Source organism: Temnothorax nylanderi, unplaced genomic scaffold (assembly GCF_030848795.1).
Source record: "Temnothorax nylanderi isolate EJ_2023f unplaced genomic scaffold, tnyl_v1.0 TNYL_tig0087_pilon, whole genome shotgun sequence".
NCBI lineage: Eukaryota > Metazoa > Arthropoda > Insecta > Hymenoptera > Formicidae > Temnothorax > Temnothorax nylanderi.
In genome coordinates, this window is record NW_027249149.1 from 105,939 (window position 1) to 131,665 (window position 25,727).

The following is a 25,727-nucleotide window of genomic DNA, read 5'->3' on the forward strand; positions in this document are numbered from 1 at the left end:
CGCCCTCTCCTCCGGGCTCCGCGCGTTCCCCGTTCCCCGTCACTCCTATCCAACTTGCCCTCCACCGATGCGAAAAGTTAACGAGAAAAGTAATCCAATTTTGGTCCAGCAACGGGGTAACCCGATCGGGACGCGCGGTTGTCTCATATCGTTGCAGCATTTCTGTTGTTCGGGGCGAAGACTCGCTCGATAGATGTCACGGACCGCGCATTGATTTACGTTACTTAATAATTTATTTGATGTCTCCAATTTAAAGAAGTAGATACAAGAGCATCATACTCATTAAGTACATAATAACTTACATCTTATTATAGAACTCGCTTGTCATTAACATAAATTTTATTTTATTATTATACGCATCACACACACCCTTGATAGCCATACTTTACTTGCTAAATAATTTTTCATTACACTTATCAATTAATTAATTGCAATCAAATTGCAAATTATTTATTTCCAAAATTAACTTCATAATCTCATTACAGTCAAAATATTGTTATGCTATTTTAAGTAATCTGACGTGTAGGTACGCCTTTTGTGCAATTGGAAATATTTTAGTTTAGTATACTTAACATTTTGTTTAATGGAAAATTAAGACGAACATTACCGTCTATTGACTCGACGTTCTTGTACACACGTACGAAAACACACACTCGTCGCGCTCTATTCCATAATGGAAGGAACTTACGAAGGAAAAGCAATCTCGCGGGAAGGGACTCCGGCAAAGTCAGGCCTCGGTTGCCGCTGCGCGTCTTACCGGTTTATTCGCAACACCCATGGGAAAATCGCGCGCGAATCTGTGTGCCGCGTGTGTGCAAACGTCGTTTTCGCGACTCACTCTCGCCAGGGAGCTTAACTCAATTATGCGCCTCTCGAAATGCGATTCCGGCGATTCGATCAGCTGTGCGCTCGTCGCGACGAGCGAAATGGCCGATCGTTGTCGTTTAAACGACGACTTCGCGATCGTTACTCAGGCTTATCCCGTAAGGCTGGATCGAGCAAACGAGCGTGAACAAACACAAATGAACAGTTTGCTTCAGTGAGGACGAATAACCTCGAGAGCACATCGGGGCGAGTTGCTCATTCGTATTTGTTCACCGCTCGTTCGCTCGAAATTGCTCCGGCAAACGTGGACTTGAAATTGCATTGATGTTCATCATGAGTGAATTCTTTATCATTTATCATATTGGTGATTAATGCCAAGAATTGTGGTGTAAAAAATAATTATAATATTTAATTTAAAAAATATTAAAATCTTATTTCCACCGTGCGCGTATAACTTTTTTTTTTTAACCACGAGTAGCGGGCGCCCTTCGGCGCGCTAAGAGGATTAAAGCGACGACGCGAATCCGGTAATTACTCCGCGAGGCGTTGCAAAGGATTACGAGCTGTAATTCTGCGGCGCGTGCGAAGGTGCGCGTGTGTGTGCGTTTTGAACATCCGAGAGCGCGGACGCCTCCGAATTTACCCTCCGCGTTTCCGAGTGCCCTCGAGGAAGCGAGGACACCCTCTCTTTCATTGGACGGATCGTTTCATCCCCAAAAATGCACGCGTTACTCGCCCCTCCCCGAAACACCGAAGAAGCGGTAGACGAGGCGGATGGGGAGAATCCCGTGGAATGTTTCCTGTTTTGTGCCTAACAATGGCACTTATCTCCGAACGATTTCTATCGCGCCTGCAGAAGCGATTATCACCCCACCCGCGGAATCTACCGATGAATTTTAGAACGTTTCGACACGCTCGATTAACGCCCTTCCCGTTGCTTTACTTCGACAATAAACACGGCGATTTATCCGCGCGATTTATCGCATCGTCGGCGCGATAGATTGGCTGCGAATAATCACTGTCACAATTACTTAGAATTGCAGTATCGTTATTAGAAGATCGGAAATATAATATAGTTCTTGACAAATAAGATGTTATTAAGAATTAAGGAAAAAAGATAGTGAGACTTTTCGCCCGGAGCGAATTAAAATTACTGCATTTTGAGTAAACAGTAGCGGCAAACTGGAGCCACTTCCAACAGAAACAGTAATTTCTGTGCTTAATTTTACGACTTGACACTCGTTGATGCGAATGTGTGCAGAAGTGTGCTTTCCCTCACACGTGCGGGAGGGAAAACAATATCTTCCGTCCTCCTCAAGTCTGAGCGTTTTGTGTACTTACGTAGACGTAGATACCCTCAGATTCTGAAAACTAAATTGCATTTACCGAAAGTCTCAACGAGCTTTTCACACCGAGACTTTCCTTCCTCTTCAAACACACTCCAGTCACGGTGTTTAGCCTGAAAACATTTCGTTCGCTGTTGTCTTTCCTTTCGTTTTTAGTTTTTCCATCGACGGAAATGCCGATTGAGGAATGTAGAAGCGAGATTACTTGCGCAATTTTGCTTTTATTGCGTTCAATTAAAGCTTTTATTGTATTCAGTTGCAATCTTATTTTGACTTTGTATTAAAAAAATAGTTTGTTTATATATCCTGATCAACAGCTTAACTTATAATATTTTATTATTATAACACTTATTTATTTAATTATTCTTTCTCGCCTATGATGTTAGAACAGAGGTCGGCAAACTTCTTCGAAGATTTTTGCGAGCTAAGAATAAACATTAAGGATACTAGATACTTTTATAATAAAAGAGAAAATATTTCCACAAATTTTTCGACGAAATTAGAAATATAATATAAATAATTACGCGGGTAATGAAAGATACGTCGGCAGTTTAACAGGGTCTTAAGATAATAAGAAAAAGAAAGATGTATATATAATTTTAATTTGCAACAGGCGGTAGAATTTCTAGATCCTGTCGAACGTGCCGATCGCTTCACTGTCTCGTCAGGATATTTTTCACTAATCTAAGTTTTTTTCTTCTGTTCATATAGCGAAGGAGCTTAAAGTATGCGGCAGCGCGAGGAGCGGCGGCGAGGTGTGCTGCTCGGCCGACATGGAAGTGAGATTGCAGGCGCGGGCACGCGACAAGCACGAGAAGGCCACCAAAGAAACTCTCCAGAGAATGCATCAGGTCCTGTCTATGCGGGGAAACAGGTTCCACAGTGAGTAGCACCGTCTTTTTCCGATTTCGTCGATAAGGGAAACCCCGCGGCGCGTGGCAATGCCCGATGGGAATATCGCGGCGTATGTTCCCTCTTTTTCTCCCTAGATCGGGGAGTTGAGTGAATGGACGAAGGGCAGCGAGAGAGAAAACAAAGCTATTTTTTGTCGCTTATCACCGTCAGTGTCGAAGAAACTTTAAGGACCGCAAAACACGCAGTTAAATGTTAAAAAATTATTACTCGTATCTTGGAAAGTATTTTTATAAAAACGTAGATCTCTATATTTTAGATACAACAAAGTATTGTCTCCGATGGAAGTTTAGGATAAAGTAAGCAGAAATTAAATTCAGCGTATTCAGCGTTGGCGATTAACAACCCCCTCGTGTCCTCCGATACAAATTTCAGCGTAAACCGCCCCTCTGCTTTTCACGCTCGTCCAGCATTTTGTTCGCTTTACACCGGCGAAACTTTTTAATCGCCTTATTCAAATCCTTTTAATCCACTTATTCGAAAGTAACGCGCTGTGCTCGTAGGATTCAGGAACTAACCGGAAGTAAAGCCAATATTTCATAGTAAGAGACTCGAGTTTCCAGCAGTCGGAAAAGCGAAGCGGGAAAGTGACTCTTCGTTTTGCACGTCCGAAGAAGTCTTTCGAAAGATTGTAATGTTTCTGTAAGAACAAGATGTAAAATTGCAAAATAAGTTTAAGTATATAAGAAAAGGAACTCAGAGATCACTAGAGAAACTTTTGCAGAGCGGAGCAAGCTTTTTGTTATATAGGAAATGTAAATTTGCAGAAACGCGAAGAATCAGAAAGTAGTAACTAAAACAAATTTTACAATAGTAAAATGAAAGTAAAATCTCTCTCTCTTTTTCTCCCCTTCCGCGGTTAAGTGTCTTTTTATCCTCGCCGAGCAGTTTAATCGGCCGGACGTCACTCGGAAGATCACCCTCGGTGAACAAGTCTAGTCAATCCTCCGGGCGAACTTTTTTAACGGACATGCTCGAAACACAATGCTCGATCGAACGCACACTCTCACCTTAAGCGTGAGCCTCCCTGAGTGGGCGGAGGGATGAAGAGCGTAGATGAAAGGAGATTTCAGGGATAACGGCAGCCGCGGCTCGGCGCGAAAGTGGATGTTGACGACCTCTCGCCGCGGCCGCGCTCCTCCAAGCCGAGAGCGCGAGGTCGGCTCGCGAGGGTTTTTTTTTCTAATTAAAGGGGAACCGCGCGGGCTGCATCGACGAGGGTTTTACAAGAGTCGTACGAAGGCCGCGCGTGCTCTTGATGCGGATACTGTCTTGTGTGCGCGCCTCGAAGAGGGCATCTACATGCGGGCCGTTGTTGAGCGTTATCGACTATTCGACTCAATTGCGTCAACATACGGAGGAAGAAAATAATGGCGCGTGCAAAAATGGGGCAAAATTTGACATTTCTTCCGAACGAGGGACTGAAAAAGTGTGTTAAATAAAATAGAAGTGATATTTTTTTCACGTAACAACGGGATTCTATCGTCGAAAATATTTTTCGAGCATCATACATTTCGTATTAATCACTGCAGAACGGAATTTTTTGAAAGCGTTGGAAGAGAGAAAACGATATATTTTTGCCGCAAAGATATTAGTTACAAGGGAATATGCGACTGGGGAAAAAGAGCGGCGAGGAATATCTCGTATATTTTACCCGATTTTACCGAATTCATATGGCAAGGATGGCCGCGCCGCAAATAAAAGCGTCCTTATTGATTTGTTATTCGGCGATTTATAGGGAGAATCTGTCACGCCTTCGCTTATGTAAATTGCACGAGGGATCATCAGGATATCCGCCGTTTCCTCTCGTTTCCTCCGTATTCGTACGCTGCCGGTATCCACCCTCCCCAAAGTGTTTCTGCATATTCGCATTTGCATGCACCTTTTAGATATCCGAATCCCCGGGTCGGGATGCCTGAAATTTGATTTGCCCGAGTTTGCACGACGTTTGCGAATACACGCAACTCAATAACGAAACGGTATACAAGTACGTATTATACATATTTATGTCGCGCAACTAGGTCGTCATTTATCCATGCTTTCTTCATTTCTTCTCTACTTTCTTATGAAAAGTATTTGTAAAAATTATTTGTACGGCTATGTAGAGCTTTTTTTTGTTTTTGCTCAAAGTAGCGTTAAAACTTTTTATGTTGAAGTTGCGTTTCACTTGTATTGACTGAGCCGTTTGTTCGCGTCCCCGTTATCTCTCGTCGCATCGATATCCATCAAACGTTTGTAAGTCTCGATAACGATAAAAGCAACATCCGGGACGTCTATATATCTTTGTGCGCTACAAACAGATGCGATTGCATTTAGAGCGCCGTCTGCTCCGCTGCAATTAATAGTTGAATGTTGAACGCGAGCGCGCCATCGTAATTAGCGTAGGTAGCGTTAACAATTCGCACAATACCCGAATGCCCTCGGAATGCCTGTGTCGAGAACGATAATTATTCGGGCTCTCTTGAAGCCGTTTCGAACACTATCCGTTACCGTGAACGCCAGCTGCGTGTCTCGAAGAGCAACCACTCCGAGAGAGAACTTCTTCGGGGATATTATCGCGTATATAATAGAACGCGCGGTCTTTTATGTATTTAAATGATTTTACACAAAATGCCCTTTGCTATTTCTTCGCTTTATTTTACAAAGCAATTTTCATCGAAGCGAGCACTAGATTATACCTCATTCTATTAAGGGAGCTGGGAACCAAGAAATCTTCGGACGAAATTAAAAATGAGATCGCTGTAAAGTATCCGAACTTAACTACGTTATCTCATTTGGTCGATAAAAATCGAGGGATTTAATCGGCAGCTTTAGCTTCGACCGCGAAAAACCGTGTCATCGCGTCGTAAAAAACCTAAATGCACAAGTTACACTGTTGACTTTCGTGAGATTTTCCCCGTTATATTTGTAGAACATCGGTGAAAATCAGGGAAAATTGAATGGCACACAGAGTATCCTCAGAATATTTATAAATCTTGTAACTTGTAAAAGAAATATTATTTGTGTGACGAGATAATTTATGAAATGAAAAATTGACGTTGGAAAAATGGAAGCGAGAAATAAGTGAAACAGAGAGAAAAAGAGTTTTTTTATATTAATAAAATTAATAAAAAGGGAACATTTTTAAACAATTTTATGTTCATATACAATGTCGAAAAATGTATATTAATATAAAATTATAAATTATTTTTTGTTAAATATATCTCTTCTGTGTTTTCTTTTCAAAACTTAAGAATAAAAGGGTTAAAAATATTTCAAGAACATATATATATCCTGTCGCGGACGTATATTCTGTATAAACGATGGAGGACTCGTGCTTCTCGTAAAGGCCTTACGAACTTCTATCTAGCGGAGTGCCGACTAAAGTGGGTACCAGGTGCTAAAGTTGGACGGTGGCACCTCAAAGAGGCTTCGGTTGTAAAAGCCGACGTGCAGCGGAAAAGATGAAAGACCGACGAGAAGGTGCGGCCTTCGAATAATTTCGTCAACGGGGGAGACCGTTAGACACCCGTGGATGCTTCCCGAGCTGGGACGTGTTCCAATTTCCGCGCTAATTGCTGACACTACGGTCTCGCGAGTAAGATCAAAGATATCGATCAAGGATATATCGTCCCCGCGTGACGGACATTGATTTAGAAAGGCTCTCAGAAATTATGATGATTTTAAAATCAAACGGAATTCCAATTGGAATTCTTTGCTACAGAAAAAAAAACAGCTTGTAATATTAATTTTTTTTATGCTCACTCAATTTCGTTGAGTACAAAATTTATTTCTCCCTAATTAAATAATACCAATATTTAAGGAAATGTTAAACGATTCCAAATTTAATGTTGCATTCTCATTTACGGATCATGTCGATAACGCTTTAATTTTAAATTCAACGGGATTTAATTTGTATTTGATGCTAATTGTAAAACTGTTATGCGTCGTTACATTTTAACTCGTACGCTAAAAGGTATAATGTAACATTTAACGTCCGACTTAACTGCATTTATCTGCATCTGTCAGCGATCGAGTAACCTGTCAATCGGAAAATTTGCTCTCCTAACGGACTACAAAAGACTTAAATAATTTAATAATAAAATTCCGCTGGCACTGTATAAAATGTCACGTTGGCGTACTGATATTGAAATGTCAGGTCAATAAAGAAACTACCGTTGACTCAATCTCGCGGCTGAAACGGGGCCGCAGCCCCCGATGAACAAAGCGCAGCGCGGCGCGATGCGCTTGCAATGCAACGAGAGAAGCAGCGTTTTTCCGCCCTCGATCCGCCGCCACCCCCGTTCCTCGTCCTCGCTCACCGACGAACAACCTCCTTATCGTCACTTCCGCCGGGGAGGGGAATGTGATTAAAATTCCTTTTAGCGACGAATCCGGCTCCCTTTTCTGTCGCAAGTCCACCGGAGGTGTAAAAAGCACAGACGTCGATCCACGCCGAGGGACGAGAGAAACGGAGAGGCAGCGAGAACTGTTGGGTAGTTGCCGCAAGTTCGTTGGGCTTTTAATTCGCAATACGAACCACCCTCCCGTCCCACGACGACGACGACTCGCACCCTGAAATCTCGACTAATTTCCCGTTTTGCGCTCGACCGCGATTTTCCGCCGGGAGAGGCGTCAAAGCGCCGAGAAACTCGTCGCGATAAGTTATCTCGGGATTTCTTTCGCGGATCTCCCTTCTTTACGTCACATCATTTAATATATAATAATATTAATTATCACAAAACTATATATAATGAATAATAAAAATTGACAATTTAATTAAATGACCGACTGTACGAGCGGAAGCTGTAGAACGGCGATTAATGGCATTTTTAAAGTGTTACTTTATAAAATTATTTACAAGCTGCGATTTACAGAATTAAGCAGAATTGCGTGGACTCATGTTTCTTATCGTTTGCAGGTTTTTTCAAGGACCTTTTGGCGGGCAGCAAACGAGGTTTTCACGAGATGTTCAAGAAGACCTACGGTATCCTTTACGAGCAGAACGCGTACGTCTTCACGGACTTTTTCAACGAGCTGGAGAATTATTACGCGAAAGGAACGGTGAGTACCTTTCCCTCTCCCTCGCTTTTCTCCCCTTGGAATTTGATTATCTCGACGTTAAAATGGCGCGGCTACGATTTATTTCACTCTTTGCCGAGAATTCCGTCTATAAGGCCGGATCCCGATCAATTTATGTTAGAACAGCGTCTGCGTTGTTCGGTCTCTCTTTCGAGCACTTCCGAACAGAACACAGTCCTTCCCATATTACCGGCAAATTTGGAATTATGGTACCTGTAACGCTGAGCCATTCATTTACCTCTCGTTTGATGTCGCGCGGGGTGATGCCCCCCGGTGAAAATTGCAATCGCGCCTTAATTTCCCCGTCTTCTCTCTCTCGGCCCCCCCTTCGCTCCCCCTGCAGACACCCTTCGCCCTGGTGTATTAAGCGCGAATAAATAAGACGACGAGCCGTGGAGAAAATTTCTGGAGCTGCCGGGCCGTGTCTCGGGATCTAAAGTTTATTACAAGCCGTTTTCCGCGCAATTACGCTCGACGACACCTTCCTCTCTCGGAATATCAGCGAGCGAGAAATGTAAGGGAGTACGAGGCGGAGTAAGAGATATAAGGACGCGATATATCCTTCGACAGTATCGCGAGCGGCATGTACGTAGTTACGTGAAGGGCAACGGTAATCTCTTTCTCTCTGTAGCTTGCCGATTGAAACGGAGCGACGTAAAAGGCGGTGCCGCTATCGGAACTTCCTGTAATTCGACAGATGTCACGGTATCCGTATCTTCAAAGGAAAAAATTTATATCCCTTTCCACACACGTTCGGCTCACTCGAATATCCCTCTTAAGATCGATTCGTACGGAACACAACGACGCGACGTGACGTGACGCAACGCGTCACGTTCCATTCAATTTTTCTTATAGCGTCAGCGTCGCGACAAAGGTATCGCAAAATCGTATCAAGACCATTTAAAAAGGAAGAAATATTTTTTATAGGAAAATCTAAACGTGCTGGCATCGTTTAATTATCATTTCTTAATCCGAGAGTCATAGGAGTTCGGAATGATTCGCTCAACATTAATTTTACGAAAAAAAAAAAAGAATTGAATTTCGAGAAAGAAAAATTTTTTTAGAAAAGAGTTAAGCTTTTTTATGAATTTATTTTTTAAGTAGGCCCAACAAAGTTAATTCGTTTTTGTATCGAGCCCTTGAATTCCTCGAGGTGCGATCGAAGGATAATCGCGCGACGTGAGTCGACTTTCAGCTCCGCCCTTTAACGCTTTTAAACTTCTATTGGGGTCTGCGGCAGGAACAACCCCTTGTCCACGATGTCCGGTTCGCGCCGCCGAAGCTCGAAAGTCGGGTAGAGGGTGGAATCACGTGCGAAGGCGGATTTAATCAATGTGCTTTTGACATCGCCCCGGCGTTGTCCTGCTAAAGGGACCCGCCGCCGCCGCCAAAGCGAAAATATCCCGTCGCCGGAAGGGTCCCGTACGCGTTCGCCCCGTGTACCTATCCCTATACCTACCTATCGAAGGGCTTCCGCAATTACACCGCGATCTATTGAATTTACTCGAGCTCGCCACCCCCCCCCCCTCCCTTTCGCGCGCGCGGGGCCGCTTTCGGACTGCTCCGGGATGGAATTTAATTTTACTTGGAAACACGATCGCCCTGGGTTGTGTTGTTTCGCGTCAGGAAGCGCGTTATTAAGCGGACGAACGAGAGAAGACTCCGAAGCGAGCGCGAGATGTAATAAAGTCACGATCGACGAGGAGAGCGCGATCCATCCCCCACGGGGATGGAACGCAACACCGGGCACCAGTTGCAGCGAGGTAAACTGATGAAAATAAGGCGCGGAAATGCGAAGCAACTGCGGGATTAGTACCTACCGTGATGCAGTACCTACCGGACAGGAGAGAAAAAAATCGCCTGAAAAAAGCAACGGGTTTAAGAATGAATGTCGCGTCGCGTTGCTTTTTTTCAGGCGATTTTTTCCTTCGAAACTCCGAATGACCGTCGAAGAGACCGTCGCGAACGGAAAGGATATTAAGAATGCAAACTATCGGACTATCGGATTACAATTCCGTGGGCGAGATAAAAGAAGCGACGTGGACTTCGGAGTTTCACACATCCAACACTTGCGCTGCAGGGCTGAGAATGGCTTCTGGCTGGAAGGGACGTAAGTGACAGGTACACGGTTGTACAATTCGTCACGCGGTGTCAAAAGGAGGAGGAGACGGAGGAGGGAAGACGTCGATCGAGACGAGACGCTTTGTCGATTGTCATTCAAATCGTCCCTCGAATTATTCACCGGCGCCGCTCGGAACCTGTTCCGCATGCACACGACGGAAGGCGAAGTGCCCGATCGCGTGAATGCATTATCGTTGCAACGCTCCTGTCACTGATAAATTTATCGCGAATATTAATCTGCCGCGAATCACGCCATTTTCAACGTTCCCGGGAAGCTCCGAAAGAAAAACGGCGTTTCGGCTTTTCAAATTTATTATAACAAGTCATAATAATATCAGTTAGAATTTATTATATATATATTTTACACATAATAATATATCTGTATTTGAGTCAAGTTACGTCATGTTAGATTTAAATATATCGTATTTAATTTAAATACATAAATATTCCAATTAAAAAAATAATAATTAATTGAAAATATTTAGTCGAGTTAACAACAGTATATAAAATATAATATATATTGTATATTGAAAATATTTCATGTTGCTATTATATCGTGCAACATTATTGTGTTTATCGTGTCTCCGAAACTCTAGAATTTTGTGAAACACCCTGTACATCTCTGTACAACGACAGTTTAAAATCACGAAGAAAGTTCTTAGACTGTTCTCGATATTTAAAAGCGCAAGAGAACATCCACTAAATGCTCCAAATGAGCATGATTCATATTTTGTTCCAAGATTCAAGGAATGAGCGTGTAATTAGATTAACTGCCATGGTGACGTTAAAGGCGTATTTCGCGACTTGTCCTTCAGTCACTTTCCTCTTCCTTTCATTCGTTCCCTCGCAGTATACAAGATCGAAACAGAGTTCTTAGCGGGCGCTCTTGTATTCTAATTGCGCGAATAATCGCTGGAAGTCATTAATATTCCATTGAGCCGGCGGGCTCGGTGTCTCGGTTGTCGGCTTTCGATTAATCCGAATTATGATCGGATCCAGCGCAATTTGTCTGAGGCTGCGACGGCTGATTGCCGTGGTAAATCGAAAAAGCGCGTGTTGTCCTCCGAATAATCGTTGATCAAATAAATCGAATTATCACTGATGTGATTATATACGCGTGTATCAGAATTAAATGTATAATGTAAAAGTGCAATTTATAATTTCATTTGTAATATCTTCCTCAGCACGTTAAAATTATGTTTTCTGTAGAAGACTTATAATTTTGTTTCGAGTTTCTTACTAAAATTAATTTTTGGGAAGAAGATTGATTATACGTTTATATATGCAGATAATTCAAATGTGGATATATGTTATTGTAATATATGCGTATATTTATATAACGTACATACGTATTTCTTCTATGGATTCCAAATTCATCCCTATAATGAAGAACTTATTATATAATTTAAAATTCTATATTATTCGTTTTAGGTGGATCTCAACGATGCCATGGACAATTTCTTCAACACCCTCTATCAGAAGATGTTCACCGTGCTCAACAGTCAGTACAACTTTGACAATAAATATTTGGAGTGCGTGGGCGAACACATGAAGGAGATGCGACCGTTCGGGGACGTGCCACAGAAATTGGGCGTGCAGATTAAACGTTCGTTCGTGGCCACGAGAGCATTCAGCCAGGCCTTAACCGTCGCTGCGAACGTGCTGAAAAATATGCAATCGGTAGGAGAATACACTGTGACAATATCGAGACAGTCCAAATCAATGTAGCTCGATTTTACGCGATTCAAACCACTCGCGATATCCAATCACTCCTCAAGCAAATATTTTTATATTGAATTTTGTATATTAAAAATTAAAATTCGGGCCTAAATCTAAGAAAAACTTGGTCTTCCAATTTTTAAAGAAACTTTGAACGAAGAAAGTTGATGCAAATCGATTCGATGATATTTCTTCGTTTATTTTACACTCGCTTGAAGTAATTAAAATTATTAAATTGTAATTTATAAAATATTTAGGACATAATGACAAAAATTTATAGAATATATGTCTATTTTATGTTTACCTTGGTTTTATTCTGCTTCTTTATTCCGATTCTTTCTCACTTTGTTCTATTCTACTTTACTTATGTTCTTCTTTAAATTTCTCTGTATGTTTATGGCTCTTACGCCATTATTCCGCAACCGCAACCGCGCATAGATTCTAAAACGAACTCTTTGTTGGCCGTAGCTGAAGCCATCGGCGGATTGCGCAGCTGCCTTGACCAGGATGACGGCCTGTCCGGCCTGCAGCGGTATATCGGACAACGTGCTGGCGTGCAGCTATATGTGTACCAACACGATGAAGGGTTGCTTAGCGCAACACGCGGCACTCGACACCGACTGGAATCAGTTTGTCGGTAAGCAATTTCTCCTCTTTCTCTCTCTTTCTCTCTCACTCTCTTTCCTTCTCGCCCGAGTATATCGGTTATTATATCTCGAGAGAACACGGATCATCGACGCGCGCAATCTGTTGTATGTACGCGTTGAAAGTCTTCTTTCGGAAGCTACATAAGATTTTCTTGTGGAAATGATTGCTCTTCGCTCGCATTATAGATACGAATAACGAATCTTTGATTGAAAAGAAAATATTTCGAAAACCGAGACAATAATAATATCGATATTATATTTTCCTAATTTACAGTTTTTCATAGAAGTTGAAGAAATAGAAGAAATATTTCTCACGAGACATTCCGCGCGAAATTTCTCCTTTTTTCGTTTCGCTAGGAACGGTCTCGGGCTTCAATTGATCCGCTTTTCGATTTCCAAACACAGAGGCTGTGGACAAGATCGCCGATCGGCTGCTTGGACCGTTTAACATCGAGGTGCTAGTGCGTCCAATCAATCTGAAGATTTCCGAAGCGATCATGAACTTCCAGGAGAGCAGTTCTGACGTGTCGCAGCGCGTGTTTACCGGTTGCGGCCGGCCGATGCTGGGTAGACGTAGACGCAGGGACAATCGCGAACTGGAACTGGAGGAGTCCCTGAATTTTGATCAGGAAACGTTAACGGAGGATCGCGCCTCGACTGCCGCGATTCTGGACAAGCTGGTGAAGGAAATACGCCAGCGGGTGCGCGATCTCCGACAATTCTGGGTCTACTTGCCTTACCGGATGTGCAACGAGGGTCTGGTTGCGCCACCCAGCAATACGAAGGAATGTTGGAACGGCACGCACGTAGACAAGTGAGAACGATTAAAACTCCATTTGTAATCAGTTTCACTTGTTAGCACTCAGCTATAAGAAATTTATTCATTATAGATAAATTAACAATTCAATTCTCTACATGTTTTAAATGCATAATAACGTTGCCTTTGTATCACAGCAAGTCAGTACGCGACATTATTCGCTTGTTATTCTTTCAGGTACTTGTATCCGGTGTCGTCCGATGGCGAGTCTCAGACGATGAACCCGGAAGTACGCAGTACGGGACCAAGACCGACCATCGTGAGGGATCAGGTTTTCGCGCTGACCACCATCACGAATAGGTTGAAATTGGCATTCAACGGGCAAGATGTCGACTGGATCGATACTGGTAATTATCTGACGGTTATTAATAGCATGCTATAACAATTCTCTTTGTCTATATTATAATAGTTATCCTTATGACTTCACAGACGAAACGTGGTACGGTTCCGGCAGCGGTTCGGGCGACGGTACGTTCACCGACGACGAGGATGGCTTTAAGGAGGGCTCCGGCTACGAGGGACCACGTGAGGAATTGGAGCCGGAACCCCCGAAACAGCCGTCGCCCCCGGTCGTCCACGAGGTTGAGATACCGCCGCGAGTAGATATCGAGCCGCACAAAGGCACGGGTACGAGCAGCACGGGTACAAGCAGCAACCAGACCATCTCCGTGAACAGCGGAGAAGAGAGCAGGCCGAAAATGTCGCTGTTTAGGGCGCTGACGACGTACCTGATGCCGATAGTGGTGATGTGGTTCGGCGGTTGCTTAAACGACTTGCTGTGATCGTGTGAACCTTGTGACTCTAAGCATAGCGCTGTGTAAATACTGCCCGATTGCGAGCCGCGATCTCGATGGCGACGAATGAAGACAGGAGGATCACTCGATGGACTCTCAGATCGCGTAAATCGCGCATCAGATCGTCCCGCGAATCTCGCGGATTTCCGCAAAAACGCTTCGAGAAGTTAAGGAGGACGTTTTCGCGAACGGAACGTCCTCCGGTCCAATTCCTCGGACCCTCCGTGTCAGCACTCGTCAAATCGACTGCGTGCATGAAATCGATTTAGGGAGTACCGAAATCGTGTTAGGTGATCGACTTAGCGAGTACATGGATATTCGTGGCCATAGCTACTCGCTCCTGCCACAAATGGGCAAGAGCGGGAGAAATCGTGCGAGAGATTCGTTATCTGCGCTGCTATTCGAACGAGAAGTCTCTACAGTCGTAGGCACTCGGCGAGACCTATTTCACTGAACTCTTACGACACTAGCTTTCGTCAGAGATGGGCCGAAAAGGCGCTTGAACTTTGACGTTTCGAATGTTATTTAGAACTAAGAAAATAATTCCATCGAGAAGATAGACCGCCGAGCTGAACATCTGAGAGCGATTTCACTTCCATTCTTCCACCTCGCTCTCTCGAGACGAATCACGCAGGTGTATTCTTTCACCGCTCGTGACGTGCGTGGTCATCTCGCAGCGGGATTTTCTTTCGAAGTACATAAACGTATCCACGGACTCTTTTAAAGATACGAACACGAGATTGCTTTCGAGATTTCCGAGAGATGTCTCGGGAAGGAATTTTTACGTGAGCTGGATAGATATTACGAGTGTAATACTGTTGTATAGTACGCTGTTACGGATCATTGCGCCATTTTACGGACTTTCCGAATTTTAGAGATGTACCGTTAACGTTATATCAGACTCTTACTGCCAATTGCCGAGATTCGAGTTTCTGTGTAAGTATAGATTATCACCGGTGGTAGGATAACGGCGGTTATTCCAGTCTGAACCGAGTCTTTCCGAATTTTAGATACGCGAGCTTATTCTACTGAATATGAATTTAAATGGGCACATTATCGCGACAGAAAGATGGCTCGTTCCAATCGGGTCAAACATTTCCGGACTTTAAACTCACTCTCTTATAAGAATCCTACTGCCAACTCTGAGGGTATTGACAAATTTTCTCGTTCTTTCTATTCGAATATCTAATACAATACGCAAAGTTATCCTAGTTCGTCCGTTTTCTTTTGGCACGCATCCTTTGATAAGCTGCCAAAGATGTGATCGTCGATCAGGCGCGATTGCCGCATTGCGTGCCGTTAATCGCTCGGCGAGTGATTGAGAAGCATAATGTAATCGTACGTCATTGGTGCATCATGGTGATTATGTGCAAACCCTAAATGATCGTGCGAAGAGAAAGAGAGAGAGACGTTAATTATATACACCCGAAATACGTAAGATGGACCGAACGGAGTATACGAGCAGGACTGAGTATTTATTAAGTGTTCATCATGAGCGTCTCGGGGGAGTATTCGAGATGAGCATCTCGGATGCGCGAGTCCTGAGTGCGCGGCAGGAGGCACGAGAACAATCAGGATCCTTGTCCCCGTTGACGTTTCACTGTCGCGGATGGATTTGCAGACAAGCCGCAGCCCCATACGTAACGCCACGGCTTTAATTAAAATCGAAGATTTTAACGTGTAATTGACTGCGCGTTTAGCGCGTCGAACGGCATTTACTGATGTTATATTATTATTTTTTGATAGTCGTCAGAAGAGTCGCGAAGGGATCAGCGGCGATTCCGTAAGTCCAGGCAAGGATTCAACTTGGCTCACGTTGTGTGTGAGATATATTAACGAAGACCAGTGTTTCCGTCGCTCGGTTTCGCCGACAGCGAATACGATCCCTTTGGTGCAACGTGTAACACGATACAATCAAATGGAAATAGCAATTAACGGATAATAACGGCCTGAACGGGTACCGGAGGGTGTTACGTTATCGCGAAACCGAGCCGCAGAGCACTGTAACATTAATCTGCAGTAGAATTAATAGCGTGGAAGATGCGAAGGAACGTTCGTTGCGATGTAAGGTGTAAATAAGGATAGGGGCGATAAGGATAAGGGAGTGTGATAAGAATGCGACGTGACGCTTACGCTTTCGGCGTTTAAAATGAAGTATATGTGTATGCGTCAGACTTTATACGACGAAAGAAAGAAAATGACTACGGAAAGACTATAGAAAGTACAGTTACGAAAACAGGAACGGAATCAGTTTGGTTCTCCGATTACGTGAATTCCGCGTTTGTCGAGCGTTATGAGTCATCGAATGAAATAATGGTACAAGTCAGTAGTATAACGGATTAATCATTATTTCTTATTCTTCTTAATCAGACTTCGGGCTTTTTTGCTTTAGATTATTTTCCAATCTAATCAAAAGAATGCAAAAAAATATCAGGCTCGGTTAAACAGTTTATTGTTTATTTGATGTAAGATATAAAATTTGCAATTTGTTTCTTTATACGTATGTAGAAAATGATTTCGTAATAATGCAAGTATATTTTATGTATTTAATATTTTTTATTTAAGTAGTCTTAGAGGGCCTCTTTTGTTTCGCAAAAATATGGCTTATACCATTGTGCCCAACGGCTCGTCTTATCCGCCACTTTGCCGTATCGTTCGTGTAGGAATTATTAATTCGGAGGCAATGGTGTCGAGGCGATGCGAGAGAACGGCGGTCAGAGGCGGACTCCTGTGATAAAATCAAATAGATCGAGCATTAGACGACCGCCCTCCGCACATCCGCGCTTTCTTTTAGCGGCTCGCCGTCGAGGAGACCGCGAGGGACATTAAGAAAAAAAATCTAGTGAAATATTAAAATAGTATATCACGGATAAAACTAATTATTTGTAATTATATTATTGTAATATTATTATTATTTTTATTATTATTATATGTTATATATATATGAAATGAAATTAATATAAAAAAAAATTGTAGCGCTCCACGGTTCGAGTGTTTTGTGCGTGCGCGTGTTTTAAGAGTCGTACGTGCGAGAAGCGAATTTCGCGATGTCGTGAATTCGTTCTTCCCCGCGATATACACACGGAGAAGACATATGTACATTGTACACACATGTTTTCCATTCACTCACACATACCCACAGATACACGTATGCACACATACATAGGCATTTGTATGCAGACATAATTAATGATATTTTTAATCCTTGCCAAATTATCTCGCGAAGAACGTTGCGCACACTTTTTATACATATATATATTGTGTATGTATGTATGTATGTATGTACGTACCGTATACATATAACATATTATTCTTTTTTCTCCCATTTTTTTTTTAATTCCCATCCCCTTCTTTTCTTTTAGTTTAGAAGACGGCGCGTCGTACAGTATACGGCGATGCAAGGGTATCGAGGAACAGGAAACAGGGTGTTATCCGCGAAAGCTTTATTAACGGTTGATGGGTTTGTAAAAAAATAAAGAAAGAGAGACACGGAGCGTTTCGCACTTCTCTTTCTCTCCTCGCGAGGTCTTCGAGTCGCGACTGAAGAAATCCGAATGTTCCTGTCTGTATTCGAAGATTTAGAAGGAGAAGAATATCTTGCTTAGGATTACAAAATGTACACCTCAGCGATTACATAGAGTAGGGAAGAAACGTTTCAGTTTCGCAGAAGCGAATCCCCTTTCGATCACGATTTAATTCATTTTCTCTCTACAGTAGATCTACCGAGCTTACTCTCTTTCGCTGAAGAGGATTCCGGCTCCGCTTGTCGAAAGTAGATTAAAATGTTAGAAGGGGGTGAGAGATACGTTCGCGCGCGCACTATTTTTTTATTTTTCCCCTTCGAGACAAAGCAATCCTCGAATAACAAAGAAAGAAACAAATCTATATATATTATATATATATATATATACTACTTTAAAATGTCTCAAACGCATCCGTGGCCCGCCCGGATTTCCGGTCGATAGAGTCGACGCGAGAATGAGAAGGAGAACGAATTAACGAGTTTTCTAAGTGCCCCACAGTATGATAGAGAACATATACATAGATTTATACGTATATGTATATATATTAGCGCGGAGTTGTGTGCGAGCGTATACGAGTGTGTGCATGAAAGAAATCGTGTTGATCTGTCGATCTTAGGATACGATCGCGATAATGTTTCACAGAATCCAAACACGCGTCTCATTCCCTCGAACGGAGCGAGGGTGATGTATAGTACGCTGACACGCTAATTACGCCGACGTACAAGTTTCATTTGGAGATCAATTTTAAATGAATATAAATAAAAACAAACGCAATAAATCACGCAGCTAAGCTTGCGTATCGCAGTACGTCTCGATCGATTCTTGCCTTCCTTGCCTTCGTGACTACGATATGTTCAACATATGTGTATTTAAATTATAATAATTATCATTAATATTTTCCGCGGTGATCGCGATCCGTTGGTTTACACTTATCCCGTCGTTTTAATTCCTCTTAGAGACAGATTCCGCGGCGCCCCTTTATCGAAGAAGGAGACGGGAGGGGACGAGAGAATATCTCGAGAACGAAACTGCGTTTTACAGAAATCATCGTATATTTGTTTCTGATAATGACAAGTCTCAATAATATTGTACATCTCATGCGCGACCGTTCACTAGCACTAGGTAAAATAATGCGGAACCATCTTCCCTATACTTAAGATCCTATACAATTCGTGTTAAATTACATAAATGGTGGTCGAGCAACGGAGTACCTGACTTTTTACGATTGCCTCGACCGCGGAGGCGGCCCCAAGTGTACGGCACGCGATTATAACAACCGCGTTTGCCCCACTCGAAACTGGATTAAGTCACTGGACGAGGATGTTCAATTCGCGCTTATACGAGTAGATACTCTCGGCGAAGAGACCTCGCCGGTAATCTTAAAACGAGCACTGAGTTTAATCTATAACGCCAACACAAACGTTCTCGTTTGAGAAGGTCGTTACATCGCTCTCGACGTGAAACGGTACGATAGATCTGCTCCTCCTAACTATACCCTTTTGCATGAAACGAAGTGCGCACTTCGGCGGACTTCAGTGGAAGCGAAAGGAAAGACGATTCAGAAATAAAAATGCAGATTTTACAAAAAGTGCGGCTAAAAAGAGCAGATCTAATTATCATTCTTCTGACTTCATTACACACCAGTAATATGTATATACTAACGATACTAGAATCGCACGATTGGCAATACATATTTTCGAACATATTCATGTACATAAATCGAGACAAGATTGCATCAGCGAGGTCGATCCTAAAGGAGAACGAGTTTTACGATCACCCCAAGGCCAATTTCATTAGCCCTGGTTAACTAAACTAAAATCCTTCCCTTTCATATTATAAGTAGAATATATAATCTAAGAATGGCAGCAAATTGATCAGTTCGGACTGACGGTGCACGCGGTCTTAGAATCTAAGGCGATAGATAATCAACGGGGAAACATATATAAATCTGCGATCCAACACACATCCTAAATTAAATTAAAGCTTTAACGATTACTTTAAATCTGGCTCAATTGAGATTAAACGATTAATTTTCATTGTTTAAAGTTCTGCAAAAGTTCCTTTACATCTTGCTGGGATTTTCGATTTAAGAGAAAGTAAAATTACAATCTGATGTAGTAAATCACGATTCTACTGACGAAGCTTCTGTTCTTTTTCCTTCTTAGACGCATTCTTCAATCGCGAAGTTAACTCCGCTGCGGTAACTTTGTGTCAACTTACGCTACTTAAGCTTGTACGTCTTATCGTTGACGTGTACAAGGTAATTTTACGTGGATCAGAACCTCGATCCGATCAGAACATATCCAGGTTTGTACATCCGCGGTAGATACGCTCAGTCTCGTCGCCGCCAAGTGAATTTCGCCCGCTGGCTCGTCGTTTCCGCCGCCGGAGCGGTACTGACCGGGTGAGAATACGGGCACGCTGGTTTCGTGCAGAACGGGTGATACTTACACTGCTGGGCCGGATGCGAGAACACGCAGCCCAGCTTCGTGCAGGACAAACCGAACTTGCACTTGGGATGCTTGTAGGCGCACTTGTCACCGAACTTACATGCCGGGAAAGCGCTGCGAAAAATAATGAAAATTTAAAAAATCAATCAATATTAGGTAGATTAATGAAAACAAAAAAAAAAGTTGAATGCTTTCTGGCATGTATTTATAAAGAGAAAAGAATCGTTTATATTCTGATGCAATGAGTCTCTCGAAAGATACGCTACCTGCACATAACAGGCGGGTGAAGGTACGCGCATTTGTTCCCTAACGTACAATTTGGCCAATATCTACACTTCTCCCTGGATTTGTCTAAAACGGTCGGGACCGTGTTCTCCACCAACGGTTTTTTATCCGGAGCTGAAAGGAGCAACACGTTATAGCGATATACTTTATATCGCTATATTTCGTCGTGAACAAACGTGAAAGAAATTTTGATGCATACGTTTGGCGGCCAACGTCGGCGGTAGCGACGCGTTAGATTTTAGTCGTGTGGGACTCGGAGAGTGAGATCTGTTGTACACGATAGGACTCAATTTTCTCCGTTTACGCGGCATCTCGTCAATCTTATCCACGTTCTCTGTGTTGCAGTTCTCGTTGTTCTCCTCTCCGCTCGCCTCCTTCGGACTGGCATTATCTTCCGCTTCGTTATCTTCCGTTATTCTAAATGTACTTATCTCCAAGTCGTTCTGCGCTATCGCCGACGTTGCCGTCATCGCCGTCGTTGCCTCACTGTGCGTCGTCAATAGTGCAAGCTCGTCGTCCTCGTTCACCTGCGAGCATGAGGAGGAACATCGTGCGTCTAGAATGCGCGCGAGGAATTAAAATTCAGAGGGGGGAAGGGAAGGAGGGAATGCTTTACAGGTGGCGGAAGAAGAAATTACCTCCATCTCCAGCCGCTCCTCGTCATCCTCGGAGCTGATTTTCTCTTTCATGAGATTGTTGTTGTAACCGTTCAGAGTGACTAAGAATTTCTGATTGTCGTCGCTCCTTTGGAACAACGACATGACCACTCCCATATGCTCGTCCGTTACCGGTTGAGGTACATCTACGGATTAGGCGATAATAAGCGAGAAATTAAAATCCCGGGAGGAGGGATGAAAGAGTTAGTCTTTGTATCGCAAAAGGATTCGTATTGGAATCTTTATTTATCTTAAACATATCATCATCGTTTCTCTGAAATATTTATTAGAGGCCCTAAGTCATTTACTGTACTTCTTACAGTTTGTAAATATTTGGAAGCTGTTAGTATAGGTGTTATTAGTGGAAGATTGATGGGATGATAGTTGGCTTTAACCAAGAAGGCTCGACTTGTAGTACCGACTTGACGGGTTCAACGCCGGAACGTCATCCCGCATACTTTTCTAATAAAAATTATTTAAATTTTAATTGAAAGATTGCGAATGAAGGATATACGAGATGAATGATACCCAGGTCTTAAAATAATAATAATAAGAAAATCGATAAATAAAGATTCCGACGAAAGGGTAAAAGTAGGATACGAAATAAGATCCTGTAACTCTTTCAAACTCTGAATGCGAAAAACACGTCTCCGCGGAGATGGGACTTACACGGTTCGTGCTCGACGTCCTCCACATCCAGATGATCTATCGTATTTAATTCGACTTGAATCTTTTCCATGACCAGTCTCTTACTAGAATTAAAATGTACCGACAAGTTTTGACTTACATCACGTGCCGGGGCAGGCTTAAGACGCTTTAAGACCGGCTTCTTGTCCTAACAAAATTGAGCCTTCGATGAAAAAAATTCATTCTTCCCTCTCCGACGTGTAATATTTTTTTTTTTCCAGAAACATATCGCAGACATTTTATCGACATTCTCGGTATTACAATGTTACAGAGAGTCGTTGCTTCGATTTACAGGATTATTTACAATGTGTTAGCGAAACTTACGAATAGAGACGGTTCCGGGTTCTTCTGCTTGACGACCGACTGATTCGCCTCCGCGACCGCTCGCAGCAAGAGCGACTGCGTGGCGCGCTTCTGCGTCGGTTGCAGCGGCTTCAAAGGTCTCGGTGTGACAATCACTTTACTCGGCAACCTCGTGTCATCGGTATCCTCATCCACGTCGCTGGGCGTTCCTTTGTCCATCTTGTCCAGCTGCGATTTTGCGCCCCCGTGTCCCCCCGGATAACCGGTACTCTGAGCCGCGCTGAACGGCACTTCGTTCGAAGTCTTCGTACGTTTCCTCTCGGTCCTCGCGACGGCGAAGGCCGCGGATCTGTTCACGGCAACTATGTGCGACTTGACGGGTCCGGTCAGCGACTGCTCGTCGTTGTCTGCTTCGTCCTCCTCCTCTTTCTCCATCCTTTCCTCGTTTCCCTCGGCGCCGGGATTCAGGGAAGCTAAAGACTCGTCGTCCTCCGTTGCCGTCCTCAGCTGCCTCTGCTTGTGCACCGGCCTGAAATTATTTTTCAACGGGCCGAGTCTGTCTTTGATGTTCTTATTGTTGTTTCCCGCTTGCTCGAAGCTCTTCGGGTTATTCCTATAATCTGCCGCCTCTTGCGACTTGCCGGACTGTCTTTGGACTTTACTGTTGACGCTCACGGTGCCCAGACGATCCTTGATAGTGCACGCGGACTTTTTCGCAGACACGTCCGTTTTGGAGCCCGAATTCGGGATCCGCTCTCTCGACTCCGCGTTTCTGCTCAGTCTCTCGTTCTTGCTGCTCTCTATTCGGCTCCTGACGTCGTTGACTTTGCCCGCGGCCTCGTGATGCCGCGACGAGTCGCCATCGCGATTCCGCCTGGAGCTCCGATCGTCCGGCTCGAAGTTCCTGCCCTTCCCGCCGCCGCGTCCGTTGTCGTAGCGATGCGGCTTCTCGAACCGCTTCTCCGACGGGCGGTAGCGGCCGTTGCCCTCCTTCTCCCGGTAGTTCTCGAACTTCTTTCGCGGCGAGATTATGCCGAGCCGGGTCTTCACCGACACGACCGACGTGATCCTCGGTTTGTTCACGCAAGACTTGAGCCGCCTCGTGGCCGTGTCCGGGGAGGACGACGAAGCAACGTCTTCCTTCTCCTCCTCGGACGGCTTCGGCCGCTTCGCCTCGTTGCTCCGTTTCTCCGTGCTATCGTGACGATTACCCGACGCCTCCAGCGATCTCTTCAGACTCTTATCCGGCGCCTCGCTCGCTTTCAGATCGCGATGCGTGTCCGCGGTCTTCGCAGCGGGATTCTCCGGCGCGGCGACATCCTTCGCGGTCTCGTCGCGTCCGGAACTCTGCTGCGACCTCCTCGAGGAGGCGGAGTCCTGATAAGATCCACCGCTGTGCGTCGACGATGCTTCGTCCGTTTTACTTTTGCTCTGCACCCCCTTGACGTTTCTCTCCGCGCTCCTGCTGTGACTTCGTTCAGGGTTTTGATTAGGCGCAGAAGATTTGATCGAAGTCTGTTGCTTCTGCGCCGGCAGCTGCTTCTCGCTCTTCGCACTTTTGTCCGCGAACTTGTCGACGGCCGTGGTGGACTGCTCCGCCGCCTGGTCCTCCAGGAAGGAGGTCGCGATTATCTTCTTCTTCTTTCTCTCCTCCTCCTGTTTCACCACCACAGTAGGCACGAACTCGCGGGACGATTTCTTCTTGGCCACGGTGACTTTCTGCAATTTCTTCAGCACCTGATCGTGCAGCCAGTCCACGAACACGGTCGTGCAGTCCTCCAGGAACAGATTTAGGTCGTCGTGCATTTGTTGACGGGACTTCTTGTTCACCACCATTACCAGTATGTAATCGGGTAGCTCCTCGTCGTAACGGACCCCCAATTCCATAAGCTTGGCGCGGATGGCGCTCTGAAAGAAATCAGGCGGCAAAATTTATTTAGCGAAAACTGTAGAACGTATTCGCTTTCTACACGTCTTTCGCACAGTTAAATAGAAACAGCAAAAATCAGACCTCGTAATAAACAATTTATTACATAAATTATACTAAATGTTTTAGTTGCTTTTTTTTAAACACTTCCTTATTCATTTAATGCATGACTTGAATATTCCTAAGTGCAGTGGCATTTCCATAATGCTTTGCAAATTCTAATTAACATTGCTAAATACGCTAACACTATCTCTGACGTTTATACATTCTAACGGCCTCTTTTAACTTGTTCATCATTCCGAATCAATTCATAAGCCACTGATTTGAGGTTGCCTCACAGGAAACAATTCTAGACACCTCGGTAGCCCTTGAACAATCCCGCAGCGTCCAATCTGTTTCTCTGAAAACATTCCTCGCAAGAAAATTAAATATTGTGATTGGCTTACGAGGTTCGAGTTTTTATACACTTTGCAATTCAATCTCAAATAATACCATTCATCAAGTATATTTTTCTTATTGTTAGAAGTACGTAACTACAGTCGCTTCTCAAGGACAGTCTTCTATCATTTTCCAGAAAGAAGACAGAAGTATAGCTTCCAATACTTAGACTTCTGCGTGAACAGAGAAACAGAGATCAACGCTGAGTAAATAAAAGAGTAAACTTGAAGCTGGGGTGCGCCCGAATTTTCAAGAAACGGCTCCAGCGTGCGTCCCGCGTCTTTCCGAGGAACCGGACGATTATATTGATAATCGGGATGTTGGATATCAAACGTCACGTCCGGGTCCTCGTGCAGCCGGACGATCGGACGACCCTGGGGACGAATGTCGCACCGTCACCTGGACATTTCGAGAAAAACTCACCCGAAGCTGATTCGTGACCTCGATGCCGCGCGTGTCCATGATCGTGTGATGATCGCTGGAGTTCCACCGGGTCGAGCGTGAACCAACGTCAACGTCAACGTTAACGTCAACGTCGTCGTCCTCCTCGTCCTCGTCGTGTCGGCGACCGGTCGAATCGATGAGCCGATGCGATCACGAGTCGGCGTATCACGGAACGAAAACATTCTCCGCCATGACGGACGGACGGACGAAACGTCTCGCTTTCACGGAGCATGAAACGAGCCTAGATGCGCGACCGACGTCGAAAAGTGGTTTTGCCAGTTTCTACTAGCGTGACGATCTTCGGCCAATCGAATTAGAAAATTCACCTCGAGGATGATTTAAACATTTTAATTAATTTAATCGGCAATTAGTCATCAAGATTTATTTACCATTTTGTTGACGTGAATAGAAATTATTGATAGAATATGATAGAAATTACGAATCCTTTGATTTTTACAATATATGAAAAAAAAGATTAAATTAGATAGAACAAATTATACAATCAGAAATTTTACTTTAAACAATTCTGTTGCATTGCCATTAATCGCTAATTAAATTGCCATTATATATTAATATATTATTAATATATATATATATTATATATTTTTTATATTAATATATATATGTATACATATATTATATAAAATCTATTGATTAAAAGAATTATACTACACTTTCCCTAATCCGTCAGAACAAAATTTAAATTGGAACTTAATAGTCATGGTAATTTAAACTAAAATTAAACCTGAGAAGTATTGTTTAAGAATATTT

The 25,727-nt window shown here is 43.6% G+C and overlaps 2 protein-coding genes across 2 annotated transcripts; one reads left to right on the plus strand and one right to left on the minus strand.

The window, feature by feature from the left end:
- Positions 1-2,344: 2,344 nt before the first annotated feature.
- Dlp (glypican dally-like) lies at positions 2,345-18,573 on the plus strand. Its single transcript, XM_071710233.1, has 8 exons — positions 2,345-2,360; positions 2,883-3,053; positions 7,984-8,126; positions 11,697-11,945; positions 12,453-12,621; positions 13,037-13,445; positions 13,626-13,795; positions 13,878-18,573. The coding sequence occupies exons 1-8, from the start codon at positions 2,345-2,347 to the stop codon at positions 14,228-14,230; spliced, it is 1,680 nt and encodes a 559-aa protein (XP_071566334.1). The 3' UTR covers positions 14,231-18,573.
- A 222-nt stretch (positions 18,574-18,795) lies between these two features.
- Nab2 (Nuclear polyadenosine RNA-binding 2) lies at positions 18,796-25,176 on the minus strand. The gene is made up of 7 exons (XM_071710272.1): positions 24,936-25,176; positions 22,169-24,055; positions 21,827-21,992; positions 21,140-21,303; positions 20,701-21,028; positions 20,483-20,615; positions 18,796-20,330 (listed from the first exon to the last, which is right to left on the minus strand). Exons 1-7 carry the CDS (start codon positions 24,972-24,974, stop codon positions 20,099-20,101), a joined length of 2,949 nt encoding a protein of 982 aa, XP_071566373.1. The 5' UTR covers positions 24,975-25,176; the 3' UTR covers positions 18,796-20,098.
- Positions 25,177-25,727: the final 551 nt, after the last annotated feature.